The following is a 13,583-nucleotide window of genomic DNA, read 5'->3' as shown; positions in this document are numbered from 1 at the left end:
TGAGTTATGCAAAAGCGAAAACTAAGGGCATATTTTAAAAATATGCAAAAAAAAAAAAAGAAGCTTACTAATATACATATCAAAATTTTCATAAGCAGATTATTAATTTTTTTTTTACTTTTCTGCTTCTCGATATAACTTCTTTTTTTTTTTTTTAATTTGACAGTAAAATATACAGCTTTGCTTATTCTATTTACAAAAATGATGATGTGAAGAATGTGAAGCGGAAATGGAACAGAGAGAGTGTGCTTTGTGTAGGAATTCTATCGAATCGTAGCGTTTGCCGTACTTAGGAGTCACGAAATAATTGTGGGAATTATTATATATTGCTGCATAACTAACCGTGCTGGCCAAGGTACGTTTTTAATTAATATATATGTATGTATGTATATATATATATCCCGGCCGATCGTGCGGTTCTTAAAGGATAAATCTGTTTTTTTTTTTAAAAAGTTCGAACCGGAGGCGTCCGGATTCGAAGACCGGTCGTCTGGCTCCCGGTATAAATGTATGGTAGGAAATACGAATTACGTCTTAATGGGAAATCAACACTTATCGGTAAATATAGACATAATACTGATGGCAAACGTTAGGTAAGGTTTTGACGGACGGGTACTCCGGCGTCCGAGACAGTTACCGTGGCGGCATCCTATTTTAGTCATGAGTGGATGGATAATGTACACGAAGTTATGTACAGACGCAGCGGACAACTTTTTATGCTTTCGAAGTGTTACCGTTTCCCATGATGGTTCGCTCTTTGTAGTATATCTCTTCGGTCTCTTTATCGCAGAGTAGTAGGAGAATGGCACCCGACAGAAATATCGCCGCTCCCCAGCCCACTCCGTAGGCCCATCCGAACTCCCACACCTGGCGATTGCTGTTGTCGATCTCGTTTGCAAAACACGCAGGATAGATGACTAAGGCGATCAGTATACATATCACTGAAAAGAAAAAAAAAATGGCGTCGTTAGTATTTGTGATACTAAATTCAATATGGGGAAAGTTCGCCCGAAATACATTTCTGGGTATAGCTTTGGGTCTACGATACCATCAAACGGAAATTAATTGCAAAAGTTACTCGAGTTACTCTCGTACTATACGATACTATGTTTATATTAATCTGTTTGCCACTTGGATCAACCAGGGAATACGAAATTCATTTCCAATATTAATAAACTCCGTTTCGTCACTTAACCTACGAGGTGCGACGAGTGTGTACAATTAGCCATCCCCCGGTTACGTCGAGTTATCAGTTAGTCCGTAACATCCCGGTTCGATTAGTTACGGACTAGGCCCGGCCACATAGTTCTGTATTTAACCGATATGCTGCCAGGACGATGACAAAAACACGACACACTATAGTCTTTTTATTGTAAGTTTTTGTTTTACTTTCCCCGATACGTAACGAGGGAAAGTATGGGAATCGTGTCAAATTTGACCCTCCAAGTTTTTTGCAAATTCCACGTTTTGACATCACCCGAATCCAACAAAATAATAAAAAAAATAAACGGCAAAAGAAAATTCCGAGGATGCATGTGTGTTGGCGTCTATTTCGCTTAATATCTCGGGACGGGGTAAAGATTAAGAAACGAAATTTGGCACGAAGACTTGTATGCGAGGGGGAATCAGTGTCATAGAGGGGCGTCGTGTATCTCCCCACCATCTCGAGAAGATTGTGACTTAATGAAGATTTTATTCGTTATTAACATTTACACTTTTTTTTTTTTTATGAAACTGACCACTACCTTAAAATTAGACTTTTTGCCATTTTATAGTAATTAGAAAAGAAACTATAGTTTTTAACAAAATCTGATAATAGATGGTGCCACAGGCAATTTTATTTTTTGCTTAATATTGTAAAAGTTTTTAAAATAAAAACTCAACAGACGGGAAAGTTACGCAACTCTCGTTGCTAGATTTTTTTCCACTATCACGTTTACCAGTTTAATTTTATTTAAATAAATGTTCTGCCTATTAAGTAAAACGGATTCGATCTTCACAGCATACAGTCGACCCCCCTATAAGATATAGATACGTTCCAATTTATTAGGAATCCGATTTCTTACAAGTCGTTCCAATTACAGCCCGACACGTGTCAAGTTTACGGACTACGGCTGATTGAAAGGTTTTCTTCCATAAAATTAATCGATTCTACACTAATCCGACTCAACATTTCCAAAATACGTATATTTTTTCGTAGTTTCATAGGAATCGTAATTATAGGGACCTTAATTATAGGGGGGTCGACTGTACTTAGCTTAGCTGCAAGTTACGGACCACGGGGCTGGACCACATTAGTCAAGAGATTGGCCCGGGTGAACGAATTTTCCGTTTGGCGTCATTGCAGACCCTAAGCCGGCACCTTACGACCCACACGCCTGCTCCCAATGCTTTGTCTACGAGCTCTGCACCATCTCTTCTGGTGTCACTCTAGAAAAACCCTGTGTGTATATATATATATATATATATATTTTCACTGAAAATATCAAATCCGAATTTAACACAACCGATTAGAACTTCTAAATAAGGGATTGGTCGATATCGAGTTGTTAGATTCGAAAATATTCCAATTTATGTAATTTCTAAGCATCTTTTTTTCATTCAATTTGTTAGTACGAAATACGAGATTGCCAGGAATAAGGCGTGGCGATTCCTTTGTTCATTCGGTGCTTACATATCTACAACTTCAAAGTCGTCACGTTTAAGAGAAGTCGGTAGCCCGAGACTCGAGACCAACCGTGGGTTTTCCTTTTCGGAAAGATGCAACGGTGGCGTCAGAATTGGCTTGCACGTTTTCCGTCGAAAAAGGGTTTTCACGGCGTCTCGACGGGCAATAACCCGCTGCAGACACTTTCTCGGTCACTTTTTCGTCCGGTCGCAAAAAAAAAACACTTCCGTTAAAAGTAGAAGTTGGAGGAGCAGAGGCTGCCGTAAGGAGAGTATAAAATTCAAAAGGAGACCGTGCAGAAAAACTACGCTAATAGAAGATTCGAAAAACGAATTGTATTTCTTCCAGGCAACCTCTTCGTTAACAGAGAAAATAATAATAATAATACTCACGTCCCGTCAGCATGACGTAGAGTGCGTATCGATAGAGACGGTATTTCCTGGTGGGATCTTTGCTGCATAGACCGCAACCCGTCATGACCGTGGCGGCGATGTCGAACAACAGGGTCATGACGCTCAGAGCCGCCGCCGCCTGGATGTAACCTGGCAAGAAAAAAGAACGGTGTAAAGGAGACGTCTAACGGAATCGGGGGCGGTGGCCGGGTGCTCACCTTGCTGTCGAACTCGGTAGCATCCCGTCCGGTAGTCCACGCCGAACGGTAGAGGCTGAGGAGCGTCTTGCTCGATGCATTGTTCCCATAGACCCTGTCGGAATTTGTCGGACGTCAGCCAATTGGACGAAGCCAGACACAGGATCATTAACAGGATTACTATCAGCCCGCATATGAATGCGATCACCTGCAAAGACACAAGAGAAACGTGCAGCCGAATCTGCGTTTTTTTTTTAAATTTGTGTTTCTATGTCGGACGTCCGTGTACCCTGCCAAGAAGGTCAAAGGGTTACCACGTCGGCGCCTCGACCACTCGATCGATACGCGCCCTCGGCCGCTGTCCGATCGATCGAAATCGCTTCACCTGTTGTGAAATTACGTCCCGGATACCGGAAAAAAATTCGTCGTAAGTTCTCCCTCTTAAGAAAAGGGCCGCGCGGACAAACGGTACGCGCCCGTCGTTCGGACGGCCTCGTTTCCGATTTTCTGCAAAGAGATATAGTCCATCGACGTCATCGGCGAGTTTCCCGTCGCGGAAAAAATAACAGAGCGCGCGCGGTTATCTTGGCATCCGTCCAAAACGTACATCGGACGTGACGTTACGGAACCACGTTCTTTTCCGACAGGTAACGGAAGGAGGAGGAGGAGGGGACGGAAGGGGGAAACGAACTTTGTCCGGAAGGTGAAGCGTGACGGGCCGTTCCTACCTGGACCAATTCGCTCTCCCACGGAATCCGAGACAGGCAGCAGCACTTGGTGGTCTCCGCGTCATATTCCGCCACGTATACGTGCGGTACGCGCTTTAGCTGGCGCGACGATGCCGCCCGCGACATTCCGGCATCCTATCCCGACGGCCAGTGTAGTATATCCAGGAGGTACAAGTCGATAACTTCTCACGTGACTCGCTCGCTTAGCACCATCTAGCGGAACTTCCATTTCCGACCGGAGAAATTCCCGCCCCCCCCGGAAAACCTCCGACCCGGTAGAAGGCCGGCCGGCACTTCGGTCCGGATAAACAGAATGGTAAAACGCATCCTCCCGGCAATCCGACAACGCGCGCCAATTGGCATCCCGCCGGAAGGGAGGTCTGCAATTAGAGAGCATCCGTCGACGTTCCGGAGCGGAGGGGGGGAGGCGGAAAAACGCTTTAATCCGTAATTCGGTGAAGGCGACGAACGACTTCTTAATCCGTTTCGTCTGCGATCGATGGAGATTGACGGCCGCCGTACGAAACTGCTCCCTTCCCCCCTCGAGACTTTATTTGGCTTTAATCTTTTAATGATGATTTATCGATCGGCGCTCGGACGTTAATAAAACTCGTTCCGTCCGCTCGCCAAATTCGAAGCGGGGCGCGGAGGCCGGCTAAAAATTAAATAAAACGCAGTCCGTTTAACGTTTAATAACAATAATAAAGAGGAGAGGAGGGGGGAAAAAAAGCTTTCCCTTATTAAATTTTCTGCTCGGAGCGCTTCTTTCCGAATATTCTTCATTAGCTAAGAAGAAAATCGATAAAGCTTATATTAAAAATAATAGCGTAATTCTCCGCCAGGTGACCCCACATCGTTTGTGATTTTTCCTCCCAAAAATAAAATAAAATTTTTAATAAAGCCGTCGAATAATTTTCCCGGTCGATAATCGAAGAGAAATCGATTTAAGTAAATCCCCCCAACCGAATATTCCCGGATGGGTTTGGGGAAATTTCCCCGCCGCGCTTCCGTCTAACGCCAACGATTATCGGGGAGGCGATTTGGTCGATTTTTGACAAAATTCCGAAAGGTGGTGCCGGGGCAGGAAAACGAATTAAAGGGGAAAAAATGGCGGCCGAATCGTTCGGACTCTGGATCGTTCCGCCTCCACTCGACTATTCCCGTGGGTACTCATCCCTCGACAATCGATGGGCCACCGAAGGATTTTCGGTTCCTCGACCTGAGACGAAAAAGAAACCGCGATCATTAAATTAAACTCATCTTAAAGAACAGAAATCGCTTTCCACTTTAAAAAAAAGACATCTCGCCCAGAATCGATCGTTTCCGGCATTTCCGCTTCCTCCTCCTTCTCCTCCGCAAAGATTTTCACTCGGATCTTTATCTGCCCACCTCGATAAGTTTTGGAAAATATTTACTGCCGGACGGCGTTGGGACTAATGTTTAATTAAGCCATTCCCAAATCGTCCATCACTCGGAGGACTTTATAGTCCTCGAGTGGATGCCGTTCTTCCTTCTCCGGTCAAATGAAGTAATGAAATTCCAACCTTTTATTCGTTCGCTTCGCTAAAATGAGTATCTGTTTCGTCGCTTTGTTTTGCCACTCCGAATTTCCTCTTAGGAACGGATTTCCTAAGATAGATTAATTTAGCCAAACTTAAGCTAGTCAGTGGAGTTTTCCAAGTCTTCGAAAAGTTTTACGGGAAAGACCACCTCGATTTATCAAGCCCAGTCCGTGGTTTTCTAGGGATCAAGTAGATTGTACCGATGGTGATCCACCCCCACAGACACACACACCACAGAAAATTTTTAAAATGCCTGTGACCCTATTTATATATAATACTGTTTTTGTATAGCAGAACTGAAGAAGCTTATACACAACTTTGCACAAATCAAAAACAATTGTGTGTGTGTGAATTTTGGACTAGTTTGGAATTACTGATACCTTTTTTTTTTCCTGTAAATGGTGTATAGGCCTATTATATTTTGTAAGAAAGAAGTTTCAATTAACTCTGTAACACTACCTCCCAAACATAGACATATCTATGATATAAAATGTCCAAGGCATGTTTTCTAAAATAATGCCAACTAAGGTATTTAGTTTTTCTCACAATGTGTTCAAAAACTTTGTATATTTTTGGTTAACCTTACATAAACTATTAAAAAAATCATCCCTATAATTCCCTATAAATCTGTCCTTATAGATATTTATGAATCAAATCATATTTATATTTTGCAAGCCAAAACTTGGAAAATTAGAATGGGCAGTAAGTTTGAAAATGACACCAGAAAAATATTAAAAAATGGCTCCCTTGAATCATTAAATTTTACAGGATAAAATTCTCAGTTAAAACTTATATCCATTTTCCATAGTCCAGTAAACTAATTGACATTTCTTTCTTTTTTAATTTCTCAATGCAATTTAAGCAAACAACAGACTACCTTTTCTATTTTATAACAATTCATTAGGTATTGTAATTTTGTACTTGTCCGTTTTCATTACATTGTTCACCTATTAAGATGTTAGTAATGTTTTAATTGTTGTGGATTCTATAATACTGCTAATAATTCTGTGATTTATTAGAAGAATTGAAACAGAGACCTGTAAAATTTTAACATTCTATAATTTTATCATCCCGTATCGCCTACATAAGTGTATTTTTTCTTAAATTATACTAAATTCCAAAGAGGGGTCATTAATTATACTTCGATCAAAATGTGCATGTTGTGTTTTTCTAAATATTTGATCGCTTGTATCTGAATTTTTTTGAGTGACCGGACAGACCTTGCAAGCACTTACAGTTTGGCTTATAGAGGATATTGCATATTGCACGTTAACGTTGCAGTTCCCCATTGAGAAGACTGCCTTTTTGTTTTTTTGACCCCAGTGGAGGTTTGGAAAATTACGCTTTAGTATAATTATATAAATTGGTAACAAATAATTTATTTGTTAATTATACTGATTAAAGTCTATGATGTACCGAGACTCGAATGGCATTATTATTATTTTCCTATTATTAATTGTAGCAATAATGATGCCATTTGGGAAGAACTATCCAAACATTAATTAACGTAATGCCATTTAAAATGTAATTGATATCCAATCATTAGTAAATTAAGTATCTAATAATAATAATAATGAATAAGTTAATAATTTGTATTTGACTCCTTTACTCAATCTAAACAAAAAAAGAAATTAATTTATGAAATATTTAACTTAAAATATTCTTTTTGTTTAGATTAATCAATGGACTAAATATTAATAAAATAAACAATGTAAACTTACTGCAAAAATTTAATCGCTTACCTTTAATGGCCTCACTACCGTTACGGTCTCTATAGTAGTCGTTGGCGCAACCATTTGCAATCTATTCCTAAATAAAATTTCCATAGTTTGAAAATGGTAAGACAATTTGGATAAGATAAATTAAGATAATAGTAATGTATTCTATAGTTTGGTGTCTGTAATTTGAATAAAAACTAGTAAACGTGGTCCCCAGTTTTGTGCCGTTTACTCCAATGTATTTTTAAATGATGGACCACCTGGAACTTTTTGCCTCCTGCAAAGACTAGATCTGAGATCTCCAGATTAGAGATTGTATGGTAGATAATATATGGTAGATAATATAGTAGTATTAAAAAGGAATTAGACAATACAAATGTACAAATTAATTTACTTTTTTCCATCCTGTTATTAATTTTTGAATTTGTTACATGGTTAAATGCATATATATTCTCTGTATAGCATAATGGGAAAAATGACAAGTAAATATTTAATACGGGAAAATAAACTTAGTGAAAAACACATTACGGTAGAAATGGGAATAAAAAATTTAAAGTTTAATTTTTTTTTTTCTGAAAGAAAGCATTTTATTTCTATTTTCAAAATTATATTAATTATTTCTATATTTTTTGCACTTCATTTATGTTAGAAAAATCATTATATATTTAATGATTCTTTGTAAAAGGTAAAAAGAACAGGCAAAATAATGTTAATCTAAAATGGCATTTGGAACAGATTAAATATTTTAATGGTTGAAATGAAAATGAATGCAAAATTGAATTCGGAATAACACATCATATAAATATTTAAACATTTAATAGAATTTTAAACTTACTTCTGGATCGTGTTAGTTTTTAAATTCCTAGCATAACAAGCAAAGTACAATATAGCAAAATTCTATACCATCTTTGCAGAAACTAAATGCGCACAAGTATTTGTACGGGGTGGCACACCGATTTGCGGATTCGTGCGCCAGAAAGTCAATTTTCTACGTGCATTTACTCAGTTTGAACCGTGTGTTTTGTAAATTCCGACGATACCGCACGCCAGTGCAGAGTTAGAGGCTGTGGCAAGTTGCCATATCTGATTATTTCTCGAGAGAGAGAAATTTTAACAAATTGAAGACTAGCAGATTTTTTGAGATTATCCGAGAATGTAAAAACGGCAGATTTTGCTATCTACAATATAAGAATATCAACCATACACTATGCAGCGGGTCAAAGCTGCCACATGTACTGATTTACTGGACCAGTTTAATCATTTCAAAAACTGATTTAATAAAAAAATTGAGATCAAGCTTTAACAGCTTATAATGAATACTTCTATGGCCAGTTTCTGACAGACTTTTTTAAAATTTTACTGGCAATTTTTCTACCTGTTCATTCATTTGCTGCTTTCTGTAACAGTTATTGATTATTGGTAATTACAGGGTTGAACAGATGAAATCTAGAGATCAAACGCTAGTGACATATTCCTCTAGTTATAAATCTATTATTTTTTTTTCTATTGTGGATTTCCTACTGCAGGTGTTTTTGAAAGAAACCCCATAAATGATGGCATGTTACTACACTTTTATTCGGTACTCTAATCTCTCTAATGAATTCTTTTTTTATTATAAAGTATTGATCAATTTTTATAGGCTACAGATTATTATTATCGCAGTTATCATTGCTGCAACATCCCGAATCTAAACAATTGATACTTAAAATTGCTTGAAGTACGTGATAAGTAAAAAAATCTTTAGTTTAAAATATATAACTAATTCTTAAAAGAATTTTTAATTGTAAAAATATAATTTTTTCCAGAGAATGATACAAGTTTCTTTGCAAATTCAATCTTTTCTACCTCTTCAAATTACAAAAATAAGTGGATAAAAGTGATCATTTTTAAATAAAGGGGCAACTCTTTTATTTATTTTTAACAATTTTTCAAATTACTTTTCCTTCATCTTCGGAAAGTAACCGTCATTGATTTTTAACCGGAGTACTTTATTCTCCCGTAGATGAAGCCATAGCGCTTCAAAAATATTAGATATAAAAATGAAAGTTTGTGGAATTCACCTAAAAAATATTTATATTTAGAAAGATATGAGATGATTTATTTCATTTGATAAATATCTCCGCACACTATTTATTGCTACTCAGTAAGAGAAGGGAAACGACTACGAAGAAATAAAATTTTATACAACTTATACTGCTAACATTAATTTTTTTCTTTAGAGAAAATTATTTAGGCCTACCTTTTTTTTTTTTTCATTTGCGCCGTAATCAAGTAATATCGTAAGTGGAAGGTTTATGGATTTTTTAAAAAATCTAAACTGATATTCTTAAATAAATGAAAACAATTGTGACTCGTAATGTGAAAAATCAATTCTCCTGCAACATTACCATCAAATAGAAGAAGCAGATGATTTTTATTTATGATCATGATTTTCTAAAAAAGCAAATCTTGACTGCATGTAATAGCATAAATAGCATTTGTAAAATGATTATTTTACAAAATAATGATAAATAGTAATTCAGATATTAAGTTATTCTCGTACTCGGATGAAAAAGTACTCGTTACAAAAGTAAAGGTTTACGTATTGGAAGAAATAGTAATATTTTAAAATATACTTTTTAATATCAAGAAAGTATGAAACAAATATAAGAAAGTAATCCGTTGAAATCTGCTTTGTGAGCATTGACGTGTCCGTTACGGGTTTGGCCGGATGTGTAATTTTACCGGGGTTCTACCATCCGTTAGAAATTTGAAACATTCTTACTCAGATTCGAATCAGAGATCTCGACCGTTTGATCTTATTTGTTCAATAATACCACCAAAATAGAGACTTTGAAGATGCACGTGGGCATCTGTGGAAGAGGAAAATGGAAAAATTGCCCCTCCCTGGGAGTGAGTGAAAAATTCCACAAAATATAATCATAAAAGTAATTGAGATATGTAATCTTATACCCTCAATGAAGGGACGGTTTCTCTGTATTAAAAAAAAAATGAATTACATCACTAAATTTTTATCTAATTATTTATCTTCAAGCTTTGTACATTTGGAAAAATTTCTGGCCACTAAGATGTGTATCAAAATTTTGTCTATACAAAATACAAAACATGAAGTAGAACATTAAGACCAAGATATAAAGCTATACATACCAAACAATAATAAAGGATCTAAACAATTTTAACATCATTTTCCTTAAAATTGCTTATTAAATTTTGAGGATTTTTAAACTTAAATTCTCAAATTCAAATTTATAAATGCAATCTTTTGTTTTTGTCATCCCAGGGCTAAAAATAAAATCGAAAATGGACCTTAAAAAAATTATTATTATTATTATTATTGGCAAGCTACCAATAGTTTTTCTCTCTTCAAACATCAATTGCTAGTGCAGCTGCACATTAACACACACTTTTCTTTGGCTGCTTTCTTACTTGAACTAAGCTAATTATCTTATCCAGATTTACTAATTATAAAAGTATTATATAAAAAAAAAGATGATGATTTAAATGCAGTGATTATCTGCAATAATACTGTACATAAAAACAGCTCTACTAATTTATCATTAATGGTAAATCATTTCGAAACATAAAGGACCAAATTTCGGTCAGGGTAAACACAAATTTAATGGCACGGATTGAAAATCCGAGAAAATATTCTTTTCCGTATTCACTTTTATACGGAAAGGGATCAAAAATAAGTAACAAATTGCATATTTAAAAAATTTGGCACACAATTTGATATTCATACAATATTAAGCAAAAGTTTATTAAAGTTTTAGCATTAAGGCGAGCAAAAAAGAAAAAGAAAACGTTAACTTTAGCAATCCAATGTTTAAATTTTTTATTCCAACGTTTAATCATTCAAAATTAGAAGGAAACATTAAAATTTAAATCGGACTTCGGTTAAATTGGGAAACTTCTTTCAAATACTAATAAAGAAAATTAATTTTATGTAATTATTACTACTTACAAACTATCTGATTTGTTGAAAGAAAACAATAACAAAATTTTCTACGCTCCGTTTGATATATATTTAATGAATAAGAATCATCGTATACCATGATAAAAACAACTGAAGCGTAAAAGGAAGCCGGCAAATCTTTATAGTTATTATACGCTTCAATGAATTCATATATAGTGTTTGTGTATTTTTTTTGTATGTATGTGCATGCATATATATACACACACACACAAACACACTACACAAAGTACATACATATACAAACTGGAGGAGAGAAGGTTCTATTATTTTGTACAATTAATTCACCTGTTTCATTGCAAAGCTTAAAATAAAAACATTACTAAGCTTCTTTCTATATATAATTACATCCATAAATGCTAACGGTTATTCCTAAATTAAAAACAGGAAGAATTTCTTTCAGAATTTACAAAAATTCAACATAATTATTGATCGTAATAAAAATACAATTAACCGCACATTACATATTTGTTCTCGCCGACCGGATTCCCCGCTTTATTAATTATTTAACATTTATTGCATTTAAACACTACACTACATTAAACTCCTTCCATTTTAAAATTATCCCATACACTTCTTGTTACTAAATATACAGAGATAACCACAGAACAGTTAGATTCATTTTTTTTTCCCCTTCTCCTCCATTTATTAAAATTAACCACCACGATTGTCGTTATATCCATTACAAAGTCGACCCCCCCCTATAACACTGTTGATAATTCCGTTTTATATGAATTCCGTGTTGTACGAGTCACTTAGATTTTACAAATACGTCAGCCGTTCACAGCCCGCCACACGTATTTGTAAAATCTAAGTGACTCGTACAACACGGAATTCATATAAAACGGAATTATCTACAGTGTTATAGGGGGGTCGACTTTGTATTATTTTTTTAAGTCTTATATTCAACGTTCACGCCGAATATTATCCAAAAATACACGTAAGTGGGATATTTTTAAACGAATGCATTAACGTTTTATTACTTTATCAATGACGTAAGCTATCAGGAATGCAGATTAAACACTTAACCATCGCTTTAAATAATATAATAAGTTGTTTATATAATCCTGTACTTCGTATATATATAATAATTTACGCGTTATTTACCGTATTTTTAATTAGAATTAACTTAAATATAGATAAATCAAGCAAACACACAACAGATTTGTAATCGATTTAGCAATTTTAATACGCGTTTGCCTTTATTTAATTGCCGTTTTGATGTGTAACGCGCACTAATGTAGTTTCATTTCCTACGCGCTTCGATTACAATTAACCTCATTAAACGTATTTAAGGTATTGAAATGTATAGAAGGGGGAGAGGGAGGGAAGGAAGGGGGAAAATAATTATAAATGCCCGTAAATAACGATTAAAACTTACCGTTTATTCGCTAAATGACGTATTAAAAGGTCAATTCGTGAAACGTTTCGAGAGCGAAACACGAAAAAAATTATCCGAATTATACGAAATCTACATCACGATAAGCCTAAAAGTGATTGTTTGTGACTCTAACCTATACGCAGCCGTCGTCGCTAAGGCAACACGCCTGCGCACAAGACGGAATCTCAGGAATGCGGTATTAGAAACGACGCGTTATTATTATTATTATTATTATTACTATTATTAATATTGTTTGCTATAGTAGTTAATCGCGCCCCCTGCCGAACTCTTTTAGGAATTAATCAATTTCGGTTTTCTTAAAAAAAAAAAAAAAATACGAAAATTTACGCGTTTAAAAAAAAGTAATTAAGACGAGAAAGAAAAAAAAAACGGAAGTGACGCGTCGTGCACACTTTTGCGCGTTTTCGAGCATGCGCCGGGAGTTTGAATTTCGTTTCCTTTTTTTTAATAATAGAAGAAAAAAAAAGCATCCATTCGTAAATATCCGACTCCACCTCTTGCTAGGGGAGGTCGGTGTTTCCGGTGTTTATGCAATTGTTTTTTTTTTGGAGGGGGTGATGCGCATCGGCGGCGGCAGTTTACGCGTTGCTATGGCGAGTCACGTGACCGGTTTGGAAATTTTATTGCTGCCGTGTGACGATATCGATACGTATAAGAACAAATAATTGGGTCGTCGCCGCTGTAGTCACGTAAACACGATTGTGATTGCCCTTCGCATTTTTGTCGATGTTCTCTCGGCGTGCGAGTGCTTAATTATTTCATTTTTTTTCTTTATACATTTGTTTAATTAATAAGTTTCGATTTTGTGTGTGTTTTTACTGATATATATATACTTTTTTTTAAATACAGAAACTATTATTAAACGATACAAATATATCTAAGTTGAGGTATAATGGCAAAACGTTTCAGATTGGTGATCACACAGGTGTGGTGGACAGGAATA

At 35.9% G+C, this 13,583-nt stretch overlaps 1 protein-coding gene across 2 annotated transcripts; it reads right to left on the bottom strand.

Annotated features, from left to right (window-relative positions):
• Positions 1-105: 105 nt before the first annotated feature.
• LOC111632127 (transmembrane protein 47-like) lies at positions 106-12,776 on the bottom strand. 2 transcript variants are annotated; one of them, XM_023376496.1, is made up of 5 exons: positions 12,620-12,776; positions 7,290-7,356; positions 3,279-3,465; positions 3,061-3,210; positions 106-941 (listed from the first exon to the last, which is right to left on the bottom strand). In XM_023376496.1, the coding sequence occupies exons 2-5, from the start codon at positions 7,341-7,343 to the stop codon at positions 715-717; spliced, it is 618 nt and encodes a 205-aa protein (XP_023232264.1). In that variant the 5' UTR covers positions 7,344-7,356; positions 12,620-12,776; the 3' UTR covers positions 106-714. The 2 variants fall into 2 exon arrangements, with proteins under 2 accessions (XP_023232264.1, XP_023232263.1); XM_023376495.1 differs by lacking the exons at positions 7,290-7,356; positions 12,620-12,776 and adding an exon at positions 3,986-4,782.
• Between the last annotated feature and the right edge of the window lie 807 nt (positions 12,777-13,583).

This window comes from Centruroides sculpturatus, unplaced genomic scaffold (assembly GCF_000671375.1).
Source record: "Centruroides sculpturatus isolate CEXI.00-Female unplaced genomic scaffold, Cexi_2.0 scaffold711, whole genome shotgun sequence".
Classification (NCBI taxonomy): domain Eukaryota; kingdom Metazoa; phylum Arthropoda; class Arachnida; order Scorpiones; family Buthidae; genus Centruroides; species Centruroides sculpturatus.
Note: the sequence above shows the minus strand (reverse complement) of the source record. Positions and strands in the feature narration are given on the sequence as shown.